Source organism: Dipodomys ordii, unplaced genomic scaffold (assembly GCF_000151885.1).
Source record: "Dipodomys ordii isolate 6190 unplaced genomic scaffold, Dord_2.0 Scaffold9, whole genome shotgun sequence".
NCBI lineage: Eukaryota > Metazoa > Chordata > Mammalia > Rodentia > Heteromyidae > Dipodomys > Dipodomys ordii.
Genome location: NW_012267225.1, coordinates 28,763,266 through 28,789,971, shown reverse-complemented (window position 1 = coordinate 28,789,971; position 26,706 = coordinate 28,763,266). Strand labels below are relative to the sequence as shown.

At 35.8% G+C, this 26,706-nt stretch overlaps 1 protein-coding gene across 1 annotated transcript in view; it reads left to right on the top strand.

Moving 5' to 3' along the window:
• LOC105980438 (25-hydroxycholesterol 7-alpha-hydroxylase) overlaps positions 1–26,706 on the top strand; it is a 164,686-nt gene that overhangs the window by 118,085 nt on the left and 19,895 nt on the right. The window contains exon 2 of the mRNA XM_013009272.1: positions 15,816–15,952. Coding sequence (XP_012864726.1) covers positions 15,816–15,952 — 137 coding nt within the window. The remainder of the gene's footprint in view (positions 1–15,815; positions 15,953–26,706) is intronic.

Sequence of the window (26,706 nt, the reverse complement as noted above, 5' to 3'; positions counted from 1 at the left end):
ACAAAGGGTACTAATGCTAGATATAAGTGTAATATGAAAATTTACAGGAGGGGCTGGGAAGGTGGCTCAGTGGTAGAGCGCTTGCCTTGCATGCCTGAGGCCTTGGTTCAATTCCTCAGCACTACATAAGCAAAAAGAAAAAAGCCGGAAGTGGCGCTGTGGCTCAAGTGGTAGAGCCTAGCCTTGAGCTGAAGAGCTGAGGGACAGTGCCCAGGCCCAGAGTTCAGGCCCCACGACCGGAACCTCCCCCCAAAAAAAAGGAAAAAGAAAAATTATAGGAGAAGCCATTGAATGTGGGATTGTTGACACTCCTGCCACTAAAGAGACTAGATGGCCAGAGGTGCCTAATGAAAATGAACTTCCCCACCTGAGAGTACAAAGTGAACAAAGGGTAAATCCAGCTAAGGAGCATAACAAAACAAACTACTCTATGTTAACGGAACTTTCAGAAGATTTCACAAAGGATAAAATGCTGCAAGATGATACATCTACATACAAGTGTTTCAATTTTCCAAAGCTTAGAAAAGATCTAAGGATCTGTATCATAAGTTATAGGACCACAACAAGAAACAAGGCACTGTTTGAAGTACTCTTGATAGTGTCTTTCTCATTAAAATAGTTGTTTTTTCATTGTTTCTTACATATCACAAATTCTAGTTTTACTATTCTTTATTTCCATATATAGATTTTTCTTTTCGTTCTCCTCCTCTTCCTCTTTCTTCTGTTCCTCCTCCTCACCAAGATTCTTCAATAAAACCTTTATTTATATAGCAAATTTTCTCTTTGATGATGAGAACTCATTTAGAACACTTCTCACAGTAAAGTATATTGGTACCCAGTGGGAAAGGAGAAACTTCCCTGATGTCTTTGCCAGTGAAGCTGTCTCTCCTGCACCTACCTCTCTGCTCTTTTCTCTACAGGATTTTTTCTAGGAGGCAGAGCAGCTCAGATAACTTTTCCTAAAGGGCAATGAATCTTCTGTGGGCAGGAGCAATTTGAAGGGGGCAGTCAGTGTTGAATCATCTTGTGAGAATGTTAGCTCCTTATCAGTTTTCTTTAAACAAGACATAAATAAGTTAAAGACTTAACTTACTCCTACCTCCTTAACACTTTTAATCCTTCTAACAAAGAGCTAGGCCTTAGGTTCAGAATTCCATCAGCCTAGAATTTCTATCTAGAATTTAGTAACAGTATTGGTTTTCTTTCTTTTTTTCTGATAGTGACTTATTTCTTTGAAGGATATAAGTCAAATAAAAAAAACAGCTACAGAAATACTGTGCTCTGATGTTTTCTGGATATGGTGAAAAAATTATGCCAGTTGCCTGTGAATGAAATTTGAAGCAATCAGTACAAAGATCATAGACTAAAAGTCAAGAGGCCCATATTTATGTTTTGAGTATTTGTATATTTGTAGGCAATTTACACTTCTATATCTTAACATTTTCAATTGTTCATTTCCAGATTAGGTCACAGTAGTTTTTTATCATTGATAGAGCCTCTCTTACAATGTTGGTTGTTTCTAATTATTTTATAGACATTACTGAACTCTCACAATTACCCAATGAAGTAAGTAAAATTGCTAGCCCCATTTTGCAGAAGACATTGTCTACCTTAGTCTATTCAGGCTACAATAATAGAAAACCATAGAGCAGATAACTTATAAACAACAGAGATTTATTGCTCACAGTATAATTTTAGTGGTCAAGAGGAAATCTGTTATAGAAAATTGTTGCATAGCAATGTGAACTTACTCAACATTGCTGTACTATACACTTAAATCTAATGAGATGGTAAGTCTAATATTAAGTATTAATATTTTTACAGCAGGTAACCAATACAGAGTATATGGATCTGGAAAGTTGGTGTCTTATGGTCCATGACAGGACATCACTTGTATTTTAGTTTTAAAACTCAGGTCATTTTGGAAGGAAGATTATTGATACTGATAGAATATGGAAACTACTACTAATAATAAGGATAAAATCAATCATTGTAGAAATTGCATGGTCATGATGGGATTTGAACATAGTTATGTCTAGTTCTAACATTCTATCATTAAATATTATTGTATTTCTGATAAGTAACAATAGTCTCTGGGCCAGAGTATATTGAGAACAGCTATATAGACAAGTTAAAACAGATTATAATCTTGGTATTGAGCACAGAGTGGTCAATAATTAAAGACTGGAAAGCAATTAGCATGTTCCCACAAACAAACACAAAAGCAGAGGAGTAATAGCTGAATACTTCATACATAGCAAGAGTTAAATATTGCTATGTCTGTATACCCATTAGTGCATTACATCATAATGTATGCATGGTAGCAAGATTTTGAAAAAAGAGTTTGGAAAGCAAGAGTTTGATCCAGATACAATAACAGTTATTTGACAGTCAATATGAAAGAACCAAGCTATTCATAACCCAAACAAAAGCCTCATGTTTGGCTCAATTGTTTTCTAGGTTACACTGCAACTATAAACAACTCTGTGGCTTATAAATGAAGATTTAGTTCTTGCTTAATCTCTATGCTCACCAAGAGTCACTGTCTTTTATTCCAAGCTCCATGTTTAAGGAGAATCTTCCATGTGGGACATGTTTTGAAACATGTTTTGAAAACAACAGAGAGAAAGCCAGTAGTGGCTCAAAGAGATTCTGCTGAGAAAACCCACATGACTGCTCACAATTCATTGGTCAAGGAAAGGCACATGACTAAGACTGGCCTTAGGGGGCATCTAGAAATAAAGCACCATCATGCTAGAATAGTCAGTACTTTGAATATTATCATGGTCTGGTGGACTACAGCTTTAAAGCTATTTCCTTTCAAATTTGCATTTTAGGAATATCAAGTCCTCCTTGTCCTTGTTTGCAGGGTTTTATGGGACACGTCAGTAAGAATACATTTACCAGAGTAATTTTTGAGGAAATATTGCTATTTCTAATCTAAGAAGGAAGAAAGGAAGACCATATATCCTTTGGTCTCTTAACAAAGAAATGCACCTGAACGGGTGATATGGAAGATTTAAAATTTTAAGACTCAATGTCTTCATCTTTTTTTTTTCATTTCAGATGTGTAATATTTGTAGAATATTTGTATCAACCAGAGATGACTTTAAAAACAGACATTATACTAGCTAAAGATGCAATTTAAGAAGCTTCTAGGAAAGCCTTTATAGACAACTCTTAGAGTCCAGAGGTAGAAAGAAGGTACCGCTAGAATGTAGGATTTGAAAACCCTGAAGCTCCCAATTTCTGACCGGTATCAAATGACTCATTTTGTTTCCAGAGAATTAATGTTGTTTCCAAAAATTAGCTCTCCTATGGCTCATTCAGGTAACTAGTTTTGTATATGGAAATTAAATTTTTTGTTCATACAAGTTTATTACATTATAGTTTATGAATCACAGTGGCTATGTGCCAGACTCCTTTCAAGCTAAGCAGCCTCTTTGCTGTGTTATGCCAGCTGAGTCTTTTATTTGAAGTGTTTCTTCATCTTGGCTCATTTAGCCACAAACAGAAGTCTCCCTATGGGAGATAACATCTTACGTTTATTTACTTTATAGGATTATCACCTCTGGGCACAATGCAAATGCAAACACATCAGAAAAGAGAAAAATAAAATTTCATAAAGTCAAGACTCCTGTAACCATGGCAGGGGCCTGTTTTTCCTTGCACAGTATAGGAGATCCGAAACAAATCATTAGAATATGAGTCAGGAGCCCTTAGGCCCCCATTTTTGTTGTTGTTGTTGTTTTGCTCTTGTTTCTCTTTTCTTTTTTGCTTTTTTGCTGTGTGACTTTGGGTCACCTTCTTTTTTACCTCTCTGGTTTTTATTTATTTATTTCTAAAGTACAAAAGAAAATAACTGAGTCTCCAGAATCTCTTTCGAGTTGCAGGATCCTGTTCGACTTATGGAATTCAGTAGAAATGTTTTTGTTCAGCAAAATCATTAAAGAGTTTGGACTGGAAGCTATGAAAATAGAGATATTTGGGGTTTTTTGGGGGGGGGTCCGGTCGTGGGGCCTGAACTCTGGGCCTGGGCCCCTTCTCTCAGCTCTTCAGCTCAAGGCTAGCACTCTACCACTTGAGCCACAGCGCCACTTCTGGCTTTTTTTTCTGCTTATGTGGTGCTGAGAAATGGAACCCAGGGCCTCGTGCATGCAAGGCAAGCGCTCTACCACTGAGCCACCTTCCCAGCCCAAGATATTTCTTTATTTATAAAATCATACAAAAATTAATAACAGTATCTAAAATGAATTTATCTCAACATATTTGCCAAAAGCATCTAACATGTTGTAAGTTCTATAGAGTGATACTGGCTTTTTTTTTTAACCTAATCTTAGAAATCCAAATAAAATTTTACATTAAGCTACTTGTCTGCCTTTTGGGGCAGATGGGAACAAAATTAATCATAGAATATGCTTCATGTTTTCCACGTGTCTATTGAGATGTGGTTTGTGTACCATGGAATATTCCTCCCAGACTCAGAAAGAGTCAATATCACCTACACGCATGTTATAGAAACTTTGAGAACAATGCTGTGAAAAAGAAAATTCTTTATTTCACCCTAGAATTGTCACTGACATCTTAAGTAACTGTTGTACAAACCACTTTTCCCTCCTCCTTGATTTTTAATTCCAATCTTACCTAACACCTTGTCCTGACTCCTTTTTCCAGGAATAAAAATCAATTCAATTTTTAAATCAAAATATAATAGTAATTGTCAAAAACCATAACATAGATTGAGAACTGGTTACTCAAATGCTTAGTGGGAAATGCAAGTACATACATTTGTATACCTTGTTTTATTCTCAAAGTCTGCAACACAAATTAAAATGAAAGCATCCAGCTTTATTAGTGTAACAAGGTGATAAAATGACTTTAAAGTGGCTAGGCTCCCTCTCTCCTATATATGACCTCCTTTTAAATGTGAAAGTGAAGGATGATGAAAAGAAAAAAACAATAAACAGAAAGAGCATTTGGAGAAAATAGAAAATTCAGGCAACAGAAGACAAATCCCAAATAACTATACTTAGACATCATAGAGAGATTAGAGAAGTTGCTTTCATAAAACAAGAACAGATTGCAGTTTTATAAGATATAATCAGACAGTACAAAAGAAATTGTGAAAATTACAGTTAAAAAAGTGGATATTGTAAAAAAAAAAACAGAAACTACATGAAAATTGCAGAATTGTGTGTCTGACCACTTAAAAATTATAGAGGACTGAAAAAGATTAGTAATAGTGAGAACATAAAAAATAAGGGCTAGGAAAATTGAGGGGAACTGTAGGTTTAGAGATGATGCTAATTATGAAACATTTGACATGTATCCAGGTTCATTGTACTCATAAACTGACATGTTGAATTGAAATCCCTTTGTTCAACTACTTAAAGGGAATTAACCATTTTTTTAAGAAAAGAAAGAAGACATGAAAGAGAAGTAATTAGGTATGATTTAAATTAGTATCATGGCACAAATGTGGAAAATCACTGGCAAAATAAGTGGGAGAGTGTAAGAAATGGAAGAATATAAACAATGGACATTGCAAGAATTAGATTTGCAATATGTCAAAGGGTATTGCTAATGGAACTGTATAATATGCAATGTCAATGATTTTTACCTACAATAATGATGCTATGTCTCTCCTGTTTAATGTTCCAGCCTTGGTGAGGATAGATTTCCTGATGTAACCATAGTCTCTTTGTGGGCAGGAACTAAAACTCATCAGCCAAAGTAAGGTATTGGTCTTTGGGAAAACCCTCCATCTCATGACTAGAACAAAATGTCTTTCCCAGTGCTAAATGCCCTATAAGCAATGTAATGATGGCTTTTGTTATGTTACTAACACACATTGAATGGTAACACCTTTGTACAACCATTTAGATTATAAAGAAGTCTATCCAACATTACAATACAGTTATAAATTGGCATATTATAAGCAAGTTTTCTTCAGACTTCAAACTTTTCATTAACCTTCCATCTCAGCTAATGAGGGAAACTTCAAGTGGCTTTCCCATTGTTCTAATAAGCTGTGTTTGGTTATTTCAGTGTCAGCCTGCCGCATTAAGAATTTTATTTCTTCATGGACTTGGGTTGAAGAAATGACATTTGATAACTTGACTATGCATTTACACATCATTGACATTGCTAACACCATCTTGGTTAGTTTTCAAATGTGATTTAGTTTCCATAATACTGTGGGTTTTAATTTTTGATTTAACATTTCAAAATCAAATGATTTAATCACATGTAAGAAATGATGAGTTAATGGAATTGGTATCATTTCTGTGGAGTCGAATCTAATCCCATCTGTAAAATAAATTAGCAATTGAATATCTCAGAAGTAACAAATTCAGTTGCATGGTTTTCTATTTTAATTAAGGAGTTGAAATAATGCTCAATTATTAGTTGATTTTGCCTTTTAGATAGATCATCGAGGCCACTTCAACTTTTTTTGCCTGCCTTTCTCTTTAAATGTAGTGCTCCCTGGTGTCATTTTTGTTTCTCTCAGGGTGTCTTCACCCAGAGAGTACAAATTCTGAAATGGTTTAGCTTCTTCCAAAGTAGGCAGTCCATCTCCTGAGTGGTAAATTGTAAATAGTAAATAGAAGCTCCAAACTAAAATCTGAATTTAACAAATAAAGGAGGTGTTTCCCCATGTGAAAAAAGTACTGACCTGTATTGAAAACATTCCAGAGAGAGAAGTCAAAAGAGAGCCATGAATAGGTCTGTATTTCAAATGATCTCAAGTAGAGGTGTTGGGATAATGATAACAACAATTAATATAGCAGCTAATATTTAAGTGTTTACCATGTACCAAGCCATTGACTTGTTCTTTACATTCATCAACATTTTTTTTTTTTTGCCAGTTGTGGGGCTTGAACTCTAGGCCTGGGCACTGTCCCTCAGCCCTTCAGCTGAAAGCTAGCACTCTACCACTTGAGCCACAGTGCCACTTCCAGCTTTTTCTGCTTATGTGGTGCTGAGGAATAGAATGTAGGGTCTCATGCATGCGAGGCAAGCACTCTACCACTGAGCCACCTTCCCAGCACTCATCAACATATTTAATTTTTTTTTTTTGGTCCGGTTGTGGGGCCTGAACTCTGGGCCTGGGCACTGTCCCTCAGCTCTTCAGCTCAAGGCTAGGGCTCTACCACTTGAGCCACAGCACTACTTCCAGCTTTTTTCTTTTTTGCTTATGTGGTGCTGAGGAATCGAACCCAGGGTCTCATGCATGCGAGGCAAGCGCTCTACCACTGAACCACCTTCCCAGCCCCATATTTAATTTTTTACATAAGTTTTTTATTGTAAAAATACTGTACAGAGGGGTTACAGTTACATGAGCAAGGTAATGAGTACATTTTTTTATCAAGCATTGTTGCCTCCTCCTCAACTTATTCAATTTCAATATAGGTATAATAGTCATCAGTTTTACCAAGGAATACACAGGCAACTCTTAAGTTAATTGATCCAAACCAAAGAGGCTGCTGTGTTCTTAGTCATCCAGTCTGCCTCCATGCCCAGGTTTACTCAGGAGGCAGTCATGTCAGTCTGTTGCATAGGAGAAAGGAACACTTGAACTATGTCCTAATTCCCAAATTTATGAATAAATACCCTGCAGTGGTGGACACATCTGTGGTTTCACTTCTTGAGACTCAATTACATCTTAAATGATATTTTAAAGAACATTTACATTGGTGCTAACCTGAACACCCCTTCTAGCTTACCAAAAACAACAACATGTTTCTGGCTTTTTTATCCAAAGAAGTATTTTCAAAGTTCATTTAACCAAGACATTAGTATAAATCTGCTAATTGAATCGTGTTTGCAAGGCATTTTCTACCAAGTTTTATTTGGATCACAAAATGGCACCGGTGAACTGAAAATTTAGCTGGCGATGGCTTGAAGAGTTTTGTTCTGAGTGTGAAGATATATTTAGTCACTTTCATATTGATTTTGTTCTGATTCCCAGACAGTAATGGAAGAATTTGTCACCATTCAGTGTTGCTTATTTTCACACTGCAATTACATTGAAAGCTTGTCCAAAAGTACTTAATCAATGAATACCTTTGCTACTTTCTAAATGAGATCAAGTTTAAAATCAATTGCCATCTTGATAGAGCCAAAACCTTCCGAGAAGTCCTATTTACTATTCTGGACTCTTCTAGAGGGATACAGAAGTCACAACAGTGCAGACCATTGCATCATTGGCAGCCTGGAAAGTGCCATTTTTATCCAAGAATGTTTCATTTATTTGTTGTGAGGCAGAGGTTGTGTGAACACCAGATGCTGATCACATACCATCAGTGGATTTGCAAGATTATAGGACTGGGGGAAAAAATGAAGGTTAAGCACGGGGTACAATAGAGATTACTTATGATAATGAATTGAATAATTTTTCTAGACAGAGTTGGATTAATGTTCATCCTGAAAAGAGATTATCGGATGTCTGATTCTTCTGGTAAACAAATATTTAACATCATTTATGGTCCACATATGAATTGAGAGTCCTAAAAATATATGATTTACCATATACTAGGATATTCCCCCAGGGTTTTCAAAGGGACTAGAGATTGTGTGTTCTGAATCACAAGTTTCTTTGATCAGAAACTTGAAGAAACAATTAAGAATGTGGACAAGTTACTGTCCAACTGTACATCAGTTATAAAGGCATTTCTGCTGTCATGACAGCTGTCATGCAAGCTACCTGCTTCATTAGTATGTTGTCTGGGCCCTGCTAACCCTGAGCAGTGCCATGTGCCAAAATTGCTACAGTTATAAGGTCTGTCTTACAATGCCTGCCACTCTTCATCTGCCCTATAATATAGGCAGGATGGGTTCTGCTGGTCTTATTGCAAATTTTAGGGTGATTTTTAATTCTTCTGCTTAAGGAATGTTAAGTATACATCTCTAGAATCAGATTTTGATCCATTTGTAATGTGTATGTTTTGCCCCTAATACTTTTTAGAAATAGATTATTATGGAGATTGCATTTTAAACACTAAAATAATATTTCCTCAGTAGATAAAACAGCCAGGCACTGGAAAGAAAATATCACTTCTTAAGATTTTTTTCAATATGCTATAACCTCAATTTAATCATAAGAACACATCAGCCGACCCAAGATAAGAGACGTTATGTTTATATATGTATATATATATATATATAATAAGCAATAAAAATAGTCCTCAAAGGCAAAAACAATGTATTCATGTCCTATTATAGAAGGTACCACTGACCAAAGCCCCTTAAATCTTAACACCCAAAAATGGATGACTGGTGATATCTTGAGACAAAGTCTCCCAGACTGTTCTCTTTAAGTTTATATTCCACCAAATGTTTACATTTTCATTCCACCAAATAGCCCTACAAGGAGATATGTTCTCCCTCGTATATAGAAACTCAGACAATTCTTGATTACTAATAATTGGTAGAATATTTATAGGTAGTCCATACCCTCACTGGAGCCCAGAAAGAGTGGATGATTGAAAATATTTCAAGAATTAAGTTCTATGTGACATTAGGGGGAAAAAATTTCTTTTCCAATGAAGTTGCTTCTAAAGGAGGTGAAAGAGAAGTAAAACAATTTCCCAAAGTGCCTTGCTTAACAACAAAGTTTCTTACAAAGTGTGTATTGTAATTAGATACTATAATGATCATCAGTTCTGTAGTTTCTTAAATTTTAATAAGATTTACTCTTCATTGATTAGGAAAATTAAAGCATTGTCACTTCACAATTATAGATAGAAGTCTGCCTAATATAAACATTCACTGAGTGTCTTCAAAGGTTTATAATAAATGCTTCATTTTATTTTTCCTGAATTATTGCACACATATAAGGACTTCTTACCAATAATTCAAGAAGTTACAATAAAGCCTAGAATAACTACAGGAAAAAAAGAAAAAGAAGAAATGAATGAGTGTAGATTGCTATAGGAAGTACTGAGCTTCAAATGTCTAGAGAAGCAATAAGCAATAGTCACTAGCCTAGTCACTAGCCAAGTTTTTTAACTGCTCTAACTATAGGTATGTCATAAGATGAACTTCAAATATTATGACAAACCAAGAAGCACACTCTTTCCAGTGTGCTTCTTTTTAACTAAAGGAACGTGTCCTTAAAACATCTCTTATATTTTATATCCATTCTATATATTTGAGTTCTTCCATATTTACTTCCAGATAAATTTGGACTGTACTTGACATTTTGCATAGATATAAAGATGTGTCCTACAATGTCTGTGGAAGACATTTCAAGTGCAGATGTAATGTTGTATGCATAAAATTTGGGCCTAAGTTTTTAGAATACTTGTAAGCTCAATTTTTTAAAATGTCATTCATGTGTCTCTACTCCCTTAAATACTAATGAGTTTTGAAGAACTGTTTATTGTTTAGGTGCAATTAAAAGAGGGAATAGTCTGTAGTTGTTCTGTTTTGTTCTTTAACTCTCCGTCATAAGTTTAGTACCTATTTCCTTTTTGTTTTGGGAGCTGATTATTCAGAACAAGTACCAAACATCCTATATTCTCAGTACTGAGAAATTAGTAGTTCATGTTTGAAATCATACAACATAAGAGGAAATAACAGGAGTATTTGTACTGTACCATGAGTCAACAGTCATTTCTGGGTCTTTCTGGTGATATATTTCCTCCTTAAATAATTTTTATAAAAATAGATTTGCATTATCTATCTTTGATGGGTCATAAGTTGAACTAGCACTCCGTTTTCCCCTCAAACTCTACAGAGTTGTAACATAGTATTTAGTTGTCTTTAGCTTCCTGCTGCCAAAGTAAACACAGCTGTAAGAAATGATGACCCTCTCATCATTGTAGCAATCAAATGGCTTCCTAATGTACTTCCCCAACACTGAATGTTGGTATTTCCCTGAATTGCTGAAACTTAGTCTTCCCCCAGTGGAAGTCCCACAATAAATATTAGTTTTGACCAAATGATGGCATAGAGGATGACATTCGTCATATTAGAAGATGGCAGAAAGCCTTTCTCAATCCTTATCACAATGTAATATTTATGCGACATTAAGCCAAACACAAGAAAGAGAATTAATATTTTAAGAGGAAATTTTGTGAAATAGATCACTTGTAAATTTACAAGGATCATGAACAGATAGTGTGTGGGCTCTGACAGTTTCTAACTTGTGGATCCTGCTCTGGAGTTATATGTGTTTTCCCTTCTGTTTAATCTTTAGATATAAAATGAAGTATTACAGTGCTTTCTTGGTGTACTTACATTTCCTTTGAAAAGTAAGTCTTGATTGTTTAAGGCTGTATTAAAATAAAGTAATACGATACCTAGGCTTGGTGGTTCATGACTGTTATCTGGTATTTGGAAGGTAGAGGCAGAAGGATCTGGGATCCAGAATAGCCTAGGCTACAAAAAGAAACCCTGTCTTAAAAAATAAAATTGAAAGAAAAGAAAATGACAGGACAATGCATTAAGAAGAAGTTACACATTTCTAGGCAGTGTTTTTTTCCCCTATGTGTAATTACATGTATTGAAATGTCAGCATATAGTTAATAAATTAAAAAGAGAAAATGAAATATTCCCTGACTTCTAATGCATTTGAGGTTTTCCCCCTGAAAGATTTTATTTTATTTTTAGTTTAATTCTACCACATAGGATTAAGGAAAAAGAAAAGCTTCTGATAGGGTTAATCCAGCTACATAAAAGTCCGTGCTGGGAAGATCATAATCTTGATCTTTGATTAGATCAGAAATAGTCGTATCTTGTGATTAATCAGAATGGATTGCATGTAGGATAAGCCATCTCACAGATGGATTAGAAGAGCAATGTTTTGTAAATATTTGTTTTAATCTTTTCTAGTATAAAAACGGCTTGTGTTTTTTAGTGTTTTACTTTAAGTCAGATTAAGTTCACCAAAAAAAAGTGACAAAGAAGAAATTGTGAAGTACAAGTTTTTTGGGATCACTTACTAAAATGAAGCTTGTTTTTTAATTCATAGTACTTCAGGAAATGTTTCATTTGTTTTAAAAAGTCACATTATTAGGGGTGGACTGGGAGGGAGGGGTGAGAATTTTGAAAGGGATGACACTGATAAAGACACATTGCATTCATAAACTGCTTTGTTTAATGGAAACTCATTTGTATAATTAAAGATAACAAAGTATTTTAAAAAGTCATATTAGTTGTGAAATTTAATCAGCTATCTTATTCATATGTGCTTCACTAGAAATTTTTTTAAAGAATATATCAAAAGTAATGTGAAGGTCTGTCTCATTCTTTCTCTCCTTAATTGTCTCACTATTATTCTCTCTCCTTCTATTCTTTCTTCCTCCCTCCCTCCTGGCTTCCTTGCCTCCTTCACTCTCTGTGCTGGGGATTTAATCCAGAATTTCATGCAAGTCTAGTTAAAGACTTACTCTACCACTCTCTCTACCTCCAATTCAGTATTGAGGTTTTCATTTCTCTGGATAGAATAAGATATTTCTTAAGGTCGATAGTTCTTCTTTTGAATATGAAATTCCAGACTAATTAATATCTGATAACAAAGAGCCTTACTAAACCATCTGACACCTAACACCCAGAGCACAGCAAGAGCTCAAAGATTCACACAGGGCACAGTGTTTGTGAATGTGTCTGTCAGTTCAGGCAAGGAGCTGCTTTGATAGAAGTTGGGCTTTTTTGGTTTTGGTTTTGTTTTTCTTACCAGATTCAAGGATTGACTAACAAACGATCCCAAAATGTACAAAGCATAACTTAGGGGTGTACACCTTGCCCCTAACAAGTTTCGTGACAGTAGACAAATTCATTGACATCTCAGAGATCTCTTGCCTAAAAAAATGAGAGATTGCAGTAGAGTCCTCAAGATACCATCTAGTTTGAAAAAGTACATAATAATTTTTAATATAACTTGTCACGAAAAACCCTTTTGATTTTGTGTATTGAACTCACTTTAGTAGAAGTTCAAAAACTTCCAACCCCACAGTGCATTCCTCCAGCTAGATTACTTCAGGTTCTTTTCATTGGTTGAGTGGACACCAAGGCGTTATAGGAAGAAGCATTTGAACAGAAGCTTGAGTGACTATGGGGGTAAGAATCACTATGATCTGGTTATGTGTTATCTGCCTATATTATATGACGAGAAAATGAAGAAGCCACATTTTGAGAGGTCAAATCTTGGAGTCTTTATTAAAAGGCCACTGACTGCATAGACTCTTGTCTCAAGGATAGCAGCCAGCAAGTACACTTCGTGTTGTTAGGAAACTGAGCCATGAAAGCTAGAGAGGAAAGAAAGAACAAAAATGATACCAACAAATCAATTCAGCTCCAATGGAGAGCTGAACTGGAATGCCATGGTGACCAGAGAAGACAGAGGAGACAGAAGACAGGAGACAGGACACAAACACAAAGACATGTGTCATGGCATTATGGTGTCCGAGCTGGTCTGGGTCTAAATAGGGTCAGATCAGGGGCAGAGTCTCAGAACTCCCAATCACAGGTACTGGAGTAACAGGGTCAGTAACCTATCAGCCAAGTCTCTGCCCCTTCCTCCAGGGATTCAGCTACTTCCCATCACCTGGGAGGGGAGTATTCACCTTCTCCCACCATGAAGGCAAGACGCCAGACCTTATATGAAGATACTCAAGTACCAGCAGAACTTTCCAGCTAGGGAGGCTAGTATACCCTTCCATATAGGGGTATACTTAAAGGCTACTCAGAGGCTGGTGATTCAATCCATTTAAGGAGTTACTTAAGGCAGAATCAGAACATTTTCTATGCAATGCTTTCCTAAAGCTATGGTATCTGCATTTCTCTGAAGCAGAGCACTCCTTGCTCACCTTGAGCTGGGCATCTGCATTCAATGAATGGCCTCTTACCTCTAGACTTTTTAGCACTGAGTTCAAAATTCCCTCCACCCAGCAGTAGGCAGCAGGAGATTGCTTAGACTCAGCCTCCTTACTTCACCATGTATTATGCCTGCCATTTTTTAATCCCTATTTACCTACCGTTCCCCTTTCTTTTTCATTTTCAAATGTCTGATGAAAATCTTAACCACCATTCGGGAACAGGGCCTGTGACTGTTCCACACTAACTCCTGCTGAGAGTATGGCAGTCTGGGATCCTCCGGGGTCTTTTAGGAAGATAGGATCACTGTAAAATTCCAGAGGACAGTTTCTACAGGCTCCATTTCTTTGACCATTTGCAGCTTGATGAACTCCAATCTAGAAGAAACTAACTTAACAAGCAGATAGAGAATACAGGGACCAACAGAAATATTTTACTAGATGGGATCCCAGGAAAGGAAGCAATAAAGACACCAGGACTTAGAGCTTTAATGTAAAACAATATGATTGAAAAAATTATTTTATTTGTGGAAAGACCTAAATGCTTATGGATAGGTTAGAGTTTAAATCAGACTAATTTTTTTCTCTTGTTTTTAATTTTTTTATTTTTTTTGTTTTTGTCGGTCAAGGGGCCTGAACTCTGGTCCTGAGCACTGTCCCTCACCTCTTCAGCTCAAGGCTAGCACCCTACCACTTGAGCCACCAGTTCTAGCTTTTTCTGCTTATGTGGTGCTGAGGAATCGAACCCAAGGCCTCATGCCTCTACCACTGAGCCACCTTCCCAGCCCCAACAGACATAATTGTTTTTACTGGGTTTGCATATACAGATATATTTGTGCTAGTTTCACCACATCTTAGATCAGGCGTAGCATTATAGCACCTTGTCCAGCACCTAGTAGGCAACCAAAAATGTTAGTCCAAACTAACTTTGGAACTTACTGATTAAACATATTAGTGACATTTATAAAATGATTTTCAAACATCCCAAAATCAGGTAGATAACATTTCTCTTCATGAATACTTTGTTTTTTTAATCTTTATGTCATTGAACAAAGATGTTGCAACTTGATCAATGTAGATAACCTATTTTTAATTAGCATTAAACCAAACTGACAGTGTCATAGAACACATCATATTAGGCGCTTACTCTTAGTCTTTGTTAGAGTAAATTAGACTTTGCCAGAAAGCCACACAGACATCCAGGTGCAAAGAACAAAGTAAAGTTTCACTGCCAGTAGAGGGACCAGCATGACCCCCTTCTCACAAGAGAGGAGTGCCTCGGTGACTTTTATAACCTCTGATTTGGGGGATTTTGCTGCCTTATATGGTTATAGTTGCCCCAAAGGATGCCCTCTTAGGTGACCCATATGACCTGTGAGGTTTAGGGGATCTTGCTGCTTTATATCGTTATAGCTATTCCAAAGGAGTGCCATCTCAGATTAGGGGGTCGAGGCTAATCATTTGCCACATATACTAAAATGGCTTAAGGTTGCTCAGGGAAAAAGCATGATAAGCTATGAGAGAGGAGGCTATTGGGCTAACAGTCTTAGCCACCTCAGGTCTATAGGCACCTATGGTTATTCTGATGGAAAATTGAATGTGAAGTAAGAGGTTGTAGCTGGTGGTTTATGTCTATAATCCTAGCTACTCAGAAGGCTGAGATCTGAGGATTGCAGTTTGAAGACACCCTGGGAAGAAAAGAACATGAGACTCTTATCCCCAGTTAACCACCAAAAGGCCAGAAGTGGAGCTGTGTCTCAAGTGGTAGAGTATGAGGCTTAGTGAAAAAGCTAATCAGGAGCCAGAGGCCTTGAGTTTAAGTCTAGTATGAAGGAGGGAAGGAGGGAAGGAGGGAAGTTTATGATTATATAAAAACAACTGAAAAAAGTAGAAATGATGCAATTGACTTAATGGACTGAATCAGCTCTAGATGTATTAAAATAATAATGGTTTATTTTTTTATTTTACTTTCTTTTCTTTCCTTTTTTTAACTAGGCAACCTGGAGATCCTCCATTAATAAAAGGCTGGCTTCCTTATTTGGGAGTGAGTCTAAAATTCCAGAAAGATCCCATAGGATTCCTGAAAACTCTTCAAAAGCAATATGGTGATATTTTCACTCTTCTCATTGCAGGTACTTAAATACATATTTAAGTACAGTTGTTCTTTAATGTCTATTCTCTTCAGACAAAATGTGTAATTTTTAATAACATTGTTGTATCTGTAGAGCTAATACAAAATACTGCCATGATTTTTATTACAGTGATTGTCATGTTAAAATGCAATTCTGGAATCTTCTTTTTTATTTTATTTTATTTTGACTATTTTTAATTTAAATTTTATTGTACAGGTGATGTACAGAGGGGTTACAGTTATATAAATAAGGTGATGAGTGCATTTCTTTTTGAACAGTATTATCCTCTCCCTCATTTTCTCCCACTTTCCCCCCTTCTTAGGCCTCCCCCAAGTTGCATAGTTCATTTTCAACATAGTATCTAATGAGTATCACTGTTGAATTGGTTCATTCTTTGGCCCACCATTTCTGTGGTTCCCCTTCCCTTCCTCAAATCAGATAAACCTATATACAAGACAAAGGGTACTGAAATCAAATCAGTGACACCAGGGAATAAACTAAAGGAGAAAAAAGAAAAAAAAGAAATAACTGCAAACAGTACAATACAAAAAAACCCTCTTGTTTCAGTTTCTTAGAGTTCATTTCAAAAAGCGTCATTTTATATGGTCATAAGCAGGTAGCTATTGAGCCATTGTGAACCTCCCAAAAGAATAATCTCCTTTGTTTTTAGTGTGCAAATGCTTAGAGTGCTGTGTAATTGATCATGCCCAAATGTAGTTATTTGTCTTTTACTACCCATTGGGTTAACCTGTAGACATATTCAACTTATTATAAATGAGGGAATACATGCAGCGTGTATTTTTTGTTAATATAATTTTCTCCAAGTCTTTCCATTTTCTTATGAATAAGGCAATGCCATCCTTTCTGATGGAATCATAGAATTCCATCGTGTATATATACTACATTTTCTTTATCCATTCATCCACTGAGGGGCATCTGATTGTTTCCTTATCTTAGCTATGGTAAATAATGCTGCAGTGTGTGAATGTGACTTCAGTGAGGGCTGGTTTGTGTTCATTTGGGTAAATGCCTAGGAATGGGATTACTGGGTCATAGGGCAGCTCTATGTTTAGTCTTTTGAGGAGCTTCCACACTGTTTTTCATAGTAATGGAACAAGTTTACATTCCCATCAACAGTGTAGTAGTGTTCCCTTTTGGCTACAACACCACCAGCATGTTATTAGTTTTCTTGATAATGGACATTCTAGCTGGGGTAAGGTTCTCAATGTTGTTTAGATTTGCATTTCTTTTATGGCCAGAGATGTTGAGCATTTCTTCATGTGTCTATTGGCCATTCTTATTTCCTCTTTGGTTCTCCAAGTCTTTAGCCCACTTATTGATGGAGTTGTTGTTTCTTTGAGGATTTAGTTATGGTGGGTTTAACTTTTTGAGCTCTAAGTAAATTTTAATTGAGTCCCTTGTCTGATGTATAGCTAGTAAAGATCTTTTCCCATTCTATGGGTTTTCTATTTATGTTGCTAGCTATGTTCTTTGCCTTGCAGAAACTGTTCAGTTTAATGCAGTCATATTTATCCAGCCTTGATTCGATTTATTGTGATTCTGGATCTTTATTTAGGAACTTTCAACCTGTGTCTAGGAGCCCTAGTGTTTCCCCTATCCCTTCTTGTAATATTTTTTGGGTATCTGGTCTTACATTGAGGTCTTTGATTCATTTGGAATTGATTCTGGTTCAGTATAATATATAAGGATCTAACTTCAGTTTTCTGGAAGTGTATAGCCAGTCTGCCAGCACCGTTTGTTGAAAAGGCTGTCATTCTTCCATCCTGTGTTTTTGGCTCCCTTATCAAAGATTGGTGGCTATAGTCTGTCTGTGGGTTCATTTCTAGGTCTTCAGTTCTATCCATTGATCCTCAGGCTTGACTTTGAGCATTAATTCTTTGGATCTCAACCTCCTGAATACTTAAAATTATAGCTGTGAGATACCATTGCCTGGCTTGGCTTTATTTTAAATTCATGATTTACAGAATTCATTATCAACAAAAAGTAGACCCGAATGTAAATAGACCCTTTTATGTTATTCTTTTGTGGTTTTTGGGGTTGTTGTTTTTAATATATTTTTTATTATAAAGATACTGTGTTACTGTTACATGAATAAGGTAGTGAGTACATTTCCTATTGAGCATTTTTACCCCCGCCTTTGTTTTTCCCCTACCATCCCTGCCCTCCCCACCTCCCCAACTTCTCCCTCCCCCCCTCCAACAAGTTGTAAAGTTCATTTTCAACATAGTATCTTGTACATCTCATTGTTACAATGGGTCAACCTGTATCCTTGTTTCAGAATTTTATTTCCCTTCCACTTTGGTGGGTTTTTTTTACATAAATTCATGTTCATAAATGAGCATAAATTCATGTGCCACTATTATTGGCCTATATAGAAATGTTTCACCTAAAGAAAAACAAATCTATGTTCTACATATTCAGTTCTTAAATCCTTAGTATCAAATGCTAATCTGGAATGCTTATTTTCATGCTAGCTTCTTCATTGTGCTTCAGATATCAGTGAAAATATTTACCAAAATAGTCTTAGTTCATCCTCTTCTGAGGCCAGCTATGACAACTATCTATTGCTGCATAACAAATCTGCCCTAAATTTAATAGCTTTAACAAAGAACCAAACAGCTAATATTTCCTGAGTCACTTGTATGGCTTGAGTGGTTTGGTTGTTGTAATGGAGCTGGGGGGTCCAAGAACATCTTGATGATAGCTGCACTTCCTCATTCATGTTGTCTTTCATTCTCAGGCACTCCCTTAACTAGCAGTTAGTGTTTTGAAGATGAAAGAGGAGAAACTGAAAAGATTCTCCCAGTCTAGGCTCAGAAGTAAAAATTTCAAATGTTTTCCCATATCCAATGAGTTAGAGCAAATCAGAGCAACCCAAATTCAAGAGCAGGGAAACAGACTCTGCCTATTCTTGGAGGAATGGCAGAGGCACTGTACACAGGAGCTTATATGGGAAGACAGAAAGAGTAGATTAGGGCCATCTTTGCTCACAGACTCCTATATCAACAGACTCCTTTGTACTTGTGCTAGCTATTCCTTTCTTTAATTTAAAATGTATATTAAGTTAAAACAACCTCCAAAACTGACCTCTATAGACTAACGTACCTTTGCCCTTTGACTTCTGATTAGGTGTCATCAGTGGGAGGGCAGAAAGATGGTAAAATTATTTACTCACTTTCCTTTCCTTCACTAGATAATAAATAACTACAGATGTAATTTGCCTCACATCAACTATTCTTAATCTTTTTCTTTAACTTGAAAACATTCCAGACAACCAATGATGTGTCCCATGACCCTTTCTTCCTGCTGCATCATAATTCATTCTTTTCATCCACATACCTTCATGTTTTTTTTTCATCTTGGGACTTTTATCTTTAGGTTATACCCACACACAAGCTTCTCATATGTTCTTCTTCTAATTATTTTTCATTCCGTTTTCCTACCTTTTGCATCAAGATATTTCACAAGTGTTGCAGCTCTCTGGTATTTTAAGAGATAAGGTATCCCCTGAAAACCCTCTTATGTGAACCAGCCTTCTGCCTTACTGAAGTGATTCCCAGCCCATCTGACTAGCTAGACTTTGGCTTCTCACCAATCTCTTGTTTCTTCGTGAAACATGTTATTGCTTTTTTGACTCTCTTTACCATTGATTGTCTGGTTCCTCCATGATCTCTGAGAAGTCTTTATGCAAGCAATCTTTATGTATGCCTCTTTCTCAGCTCAACCACTTGTACCTTTTATCTTCTAACCATTTTTGGAACTTTTGATATATTCCTAGAGATAATGTCTTCTGCTTATGAATACTTTGCTGAGGGTCAGAAGCAAACTTTTGTACATGTAATGAATTAATTTCAATGTTACCATTTTAACATAATGTTTGTTTTTAAAAATATGGATGACCTTATCAACAGGATTAATTCTCCCATGAAGATATAGTATTCATTTTCTCACATCTTACTCTTTTGCTTGGCAGCTAGCAAGTCTCTTCAACAATAACTGCATATACTCTAAGTTCAGAAAATTGGAAATGGAAAAATATCTATCTTAAAAAAAACAAATTAGATCCAGTCTTCACCTACCTCTCCAGTCCCTTCTCTTCTTACTACTTGTCTTGTGTTTACCATGAAGACACCATGTTATGGAAGTTTCCTCCTCACCTACCATAGCCCTTGCATATCTAGGTTTTCTCTTTTAGTTCTTTCTGCAGTAACTATTTTACCTGACTGACTTATAATCATCTTCTCTAACCATAGTTGCATAGTACTTCTTCCTCAGAGCCTTTCTTGGCTCAATCTTTGGTGCCTCTTTTGGAGAGTCCAATTACTCTTACTATCATTGCATTTAATACTGTGGACTTATTGCTAATTCACATTCTTATTTCATTATTCTGTGGGCTCCTCTAGTGTCAATATTTAGTCCAGAGCTAAGCATTGTTTGATTCATGATATATGTTTTAATGGAAAAATTTTCTGATACCTTAGAGCTGTTGAAATACTATAATACAAATAAAAGACATCATTAGTTTGTCTTTTCTAAATGAACTTTTTGCTGCATAATACCAAAACAATATTCTTTATTTTAAACAATATCCACTCTCACAATATTTAATCTCATGTTTATAATGACAGTATAAAAATAATAGAATTTTTCATCATTTCCCCTATTGATGCATTATTTAAAAAATTACACATGTTGATTCAGCAGAAACTTGCAAAAGGTTTGAATAACTATTCACTTTCAGAATCAAGAAATTTCTGCTGACATTTTCCATCTTAAATTCTGAGAAGTTTGCTGAATTTTTAGTTTCTAAAAAAAATCTCACTATTGTATATTTATAAACTCAACAGGAGGAAACTACAACTAAGTAAGCACTGTAGGTTCTGATTAGAGTTTAAGTAAACTCCTGTCAAATAATGCTGATAATGAGCCAGGCAATGGTTGCTCATGCTACAATCCTGGCTAATCAGGAGGCTAAGATCTGAGGCTTATCGTTGATTCTAAGCCAGCATGTTCAGGAGACTCTGTGAAATTTTTATCTCCAATTAACAAAAAGCTGGACATGGAGCTGTGGCTCAAGTGGTAGTTCAGGAAGGAAGGAAGGAAGGAAAGAAGGAAGGAAGGAAGGAAGGAAGGAAGGAAGGAAAGAAAGAAGGAAGGAAGGAAAGAAGGAAGGGAGGGAGGGAGGGAGGAAGGAAGGGAGGGAGGGAAGGGAAGGAAATATGCTGATTATGACACATCTTTAGATAACATGTACACAGGGTATTAAGAATAAGAACGACAATGCTGAGCTTCACGTTTGTTAGGCAGATCCTATTTGTTACTCTGTAGGAAGCAGTGGCCACCTTATATCTCATTTCTGTGGGCTGAGCTTCAACATGAGTGTACAGAATAATATATGTGGTTGAAATGGAGATTTGGAATCGAACTCCATGTCTGTGAATGTTCGTCTACATAATTTTTGTGCATATAATATTTGAATAATAAAAATATTTTCAATAGAATCCATAAAATAAAAGAAACCCTGTTAATGGACACAGTACTAATAATGTTTGCCAAGTAGCTCATTTTGAAAATTAAGAGCAAAGTCTTCTACTCTTGTCCCACAATGTAACTTCAGTGACTGTACATTCTTGTATGATGAGCAAATGATTGTCATTCTCCAGAGTCTCAAGGGACATGAGTGTCATCTTAATAAAGAAATTAAAAGCTACATCTTTTCATGAGAAACCACAGAAATTCGTGACCTGTCGTAGAAAATAGTTCTCTAATTGGTTTTGTGTGGTGGTGCAGCAGCATCATTTTCCCTAGATGTCACTCCAGCAAAAGTCTACTGTACATCATTGTCAGCAACTAGGGAAATCTCCCTAATAAGAAGGGGAAGAATGTAAAGGTGCTCATCCTCTTAAAATAGAAAGTTGGCTCATATTCTACTCTCCTAACAAATCATTTCAACTTGAGAATAAAAAGAAATCTCCCAAACAACAAAACACAGAGACTAAAATTTTATAATTATAGAAAAACAACTTGAAGATTAAACTGTCTCATATTTATTGATTGGAATTTGTGTTCTGAGTAGTCAAATAGGTATCCTGGATTCTCATGGCTATATCACTGTATGACACCAAATATTAGACCTGAAAATATCAATATTCAATTTATAATGATCCAAATGTAAAATTTCTTATATATAAAACATCAGGTGAAAAGGTAGATTTGTCACCATATTTTGAATTATGTAGCTTTACCTTTTTAAAGGTAATTTTGAAGGAAGGGGAGTGACCATTGACTTAGTAAAGGATTATGTACAGCTTATACAAAAATGATAGAATTAAAAATAATAAGTCAGCTCCTTAATAAAGAACTGAATGAAATAATTGGCAAGGTAGGCATTTAAAATGTAAGACCCATTTCCAATGTAAGGCAAAAGAATGATTTTCTACGGTGTTTCTACAGATATGAGCCCCATTTTGACATCTATATTTTGGACAAATGTAAACCCTGAAATTCCTTAAATGAATATTTCAAAGTAGCTTTTGACAGTGTTTTCTTCTCTCTTGAAAATATAGAAAAATATAACTTCTACCTTTTGGTCTTTGTGAACTAAGCAACATGCTTGTTGACACTTGGCATTTATTTGCATAAAATCACAATGGGGCCAAAGTTAATTTCCCTCCAAGAATACACTGCTTTCAAAATAACTTTTCAGAAGATTTCCTTTGTTAGGAAATTTAAATTCATTTTCCAAATGTATATGTGTTTTCCTAACTGTCTGATTAAAGATCACAAAGAAACTCTGGTTTTGCATCTCACATTAGCAGATGGTGGACAGATGGTTTAAATTAATATTAATTTTGGAAAACTTAGCTTAAATTGTTTATACTGAAGATTAAAAGTTGGAGAGCCAGCTAACATCTCCAGGGTTATTAGTACTTCCAAACCCACTTGAAAAGTAAAATCCAAAAAAATAAAATTGTCTAGCCATATCTCAATCCGATAAAGTAGAACATAATGCACTGATGTTGAAGAAAATTAAGAATGCAAAAAAATGCTTTAAATATATATTAAGAATTGTTAACTTTAATCCAATTTTTCCATATTCAACATTTATCCTTTTATTTTAAATGAATTTCATATTCTTCTTATTATTGGGAAAGAGAAGTTAGGGGAGGTTGAAGAAGAGAAAGGCAATTCATATGTCTATTGACCTGTAGACAAAACGAAACTCTGATATGCATACAACTTGTAGTTCAAGAGGCCCAATAATATATAGTTCATGCTGTTCAGTCTGAATATATTTTTGTCTATACACTTAGATTTTGATAAATGTAGAAAATTAGAAAAAGTTTCATATTATTTTCTAAATACTGTGTGTTTCCAAATCATACCTTCCATACACTCTAAATTTTAAGGAATACTTTTAAAATAACTTTTTAAATATTTAGCAAAATATTTTTTATTTAGTAAAAGGAGAAAGTATGAATCACTACCAATAAAAAATACATAGTATGGCCTAAAATTATATCTTTTGCAAAATAAAAAAGTGACATTTTCCCCCAATTCTTTGTCAGGTAGATTCTGACTATGTTATTTAATTAAGCTGCAGTGGTAAACTAGGTGATATGAAGTTTGCCCCAAACAAGTTGAATCTTTTTAACTGGCCTCATATAGAAGGAAGGAAGGAAGGAAGGAAGCAAGGAAGGGAGGGAGGGAGGGAGGGAGGGAGGGAGGAAAATAGAGGGAGGAAAGGAGGTGGGGGAAATCCAGTTGCTTTGAAGAAGAGCTTTGCTACCTGACCAAAATAAGTAGTTACTTCCAGCTTATTCATTCCTGATTGTCTGGCTTCATTAAATGAATCAAGGTGAACTGGAGTGAATAAAATTCAGTGTATTATTATTCATTTTTAGAAATTTTAAAATATAAAAATAAAAACACTTTGTCCTGTTTCTAATAATATGGCTGAGAAATAGCTTAAATATCTATACCAAATTGAATTGAATTTTCGAGTTATCATAGATTACAAATGATAGCTCTTCATCTAAGAAAGCTGTACTCATTTACATAGACAATGAAGATGACAAAATGGAGAAAAGAACTAACTAGAGATTTAAGTTTTTAGGATCATCTAAACCATGTATACTATTGGAAGAGTTATTAAATGTTATCTTTGAATATTAGCAACATGGTATGTCTAATTAGAAGACAACACTGTGTGAGGAAAGAAGGTACAGGGAAACTTCTTCTTCAAGTACTGCCACTAAAATGGCAGTAGAATCTTTCCTACTTTATGTCTCTGCCTTCCTCCTCTTTCGTTTTCTTTTTTTTTTTTTTGTCGGTCATGGGGCCTGAACTCTGGGCCTGGGTACTGTCCCTCAGCTCTTCATCTCAAGGTTAGTGCTCTATGACTTGAGTCAGAATGCCACTAACAGCATTTTCTGCTTATGTGGTGCTGAGGAATTGAACCCAAGGCCTCATGCATGAAAGGCAAGTACTCTACCACTGAGATACCTTCCCAGCCCTCCCACCCCCTTCCTCCTCTTACTCACTAGATAAACACAAGCATTGAGCTAGGACATCTCCAAGGTACTTGCCAGGTTTGTGAGGTAGACCATAGTTTGATTCATTAGGTGTTTCCCTATAGGAATCACTTGAGAATCTATTCAAAAGTAAGACTTGCAAGTCTTACTCCAGACATTATGTATCAGAATCTTTCAGGAGTCTATACTTTGAGCAAACACTATAAATTTTTAATCAGTTAAGTTAGAAAAAAAGTGATGCATAGAAAAGATAAATATCCTCAACTCAAGGAACCCTTAATGAAAAACCTCAGGGAATCTATAGTAAGTTTTACGTTCTGTTCCTGTTCCAATATTGTTCCCCCTCTGTCCTATCTCTGTGCATCATGACTCAATGGCTTCATTGCATCTTCATGTCTCAAGGAGAAAAGGCCCAACCAAGGTAGAGGTGGTGGTAGGAGTGGCAATGGGAATGGTGAGTGGTTATGGTGGTGGAGATGGTGGTGGCTACAGAGAAACATGGTATATAGAGGGGCTAAATATAGTCAATGCAGTGCTCACAAAAATAATTTTAAAATTACTCTAGAAAAGACCATTTCAGGCCCTTACCCTTGTAGCATAGGTTGTTATCTGCTCTTTTACTATCCCTTCCTGTGCTCAAGTTCTGACAATCTACCCAGGGAGTGTCTATGCCTGTAGACAGTTAATGTGAGAACATCCGGTACTACTGACAATCTTCCCATGTAAGTCACTGAGAGATTCCAAAAGATAGAGAGACTCTCCCCCAAGATTCTATGGAATAGGAAGATAGCATCATTTTGGTGAAATCCAAAGGGAAACTAGGCAGCAAGAAAAGCTATTCCTTTCTTGTCCAAAGGTGACCTTGTAGAACTGTTGAGAAGAAAGAAGAAGGTGGACAGTGAATCTGGGACATTCCAGAAATCCTGCCAATCCTTATCTGACCTTGATTAAATCATCCAGACAATCAGGCCTGACAGATTCCATCTTCCCTGGAGCGAATGCCCACCTTTCGATATCATTTAATACTTACAACCTAATATTAACTGTTTACATGCCTGAATTATTTCCTGGATGGTTTCTCAGGTTCTTGAGGGCAGGACAGCAATAGTAAAGAATGGTCAACAGTATGGGCTTTCAAATACTTAAGAAGAATGGAAGGATAATCAGTGCAACCACTTTAGCACACTTTTGGGCACTCATAGGAAAGAAATGATTTTATGACTATTTATGTTTCTATGTTTTATACCTTCCACCATGCTACAAATACTCCTCATATCAGTCACCCCAAGAAAGGAAAGTTAGCATTTATTGTATACCTTCAGTAAAAGATTTCTCTCTCTCCATATGTGTATATATGAGTATATGTGCATGTGAGTGTATGTGTATGTATGTTGCTGGAATGTGTCCCCCAACTCCATTTAGAGTACAGGAAAGCAATCTGACTTATTCTTTTAAATGGTATATTAAGTCTAAATGTGTAAAAAATAAAAATCTGCTTCACATTAAAAAATACCCAATCAAGTGTGCAGATCCCAATAAGTGTTAAAGGCATTTATGAATGAAATGAGTAGATAGGATCTAGTTTGGAATCCTGTGTTCGTCGCAAGTCGGTATGTCACTGGAAACAAGTTTCCAAATCTCTTTGAGCAACTATATTCTCATGTACAAAAATGAAAATGTTATTATCTATGATCTTTTGCTAGTATTGGACTAGATGTTTCTTTGTAAATTAAATGTTTATTTGTGAGTGCACTATCGTGTATTTGAGTTAAAATTGTATCTGACCAAAACAAAGGTGGTATCAGGTATGAAAAAGCTTTTTATCAATTACAAATAGTAATGGAATGACATCTGACCAGTTTATTGGTTGTTTTGTTGGGAAAATTCAAATGTTAACATCAAGAAATTGTGAGATTATGTTAAGAACATTTTTAATGTTTGAATACTGTAGTTAAAATAAAGACTGGATGTGTCTTATCAATGGTAATTTAGAATGGCAGGAAACAACCTCAAGTTTCTAGAGTTTTTCACACTATCTTGAATTTTAATGCAAACATGTAATAAACTTCTGAAGGAAATAGATTTGTATAAAATTTTGTGTATTACCACACTAAGGCTACCAGCACAACTATGTTTATTGCAGCATTATTTACCATAGCTAAGATATGGAACCAACCCAGATGCCCCTCAGTAGATGAA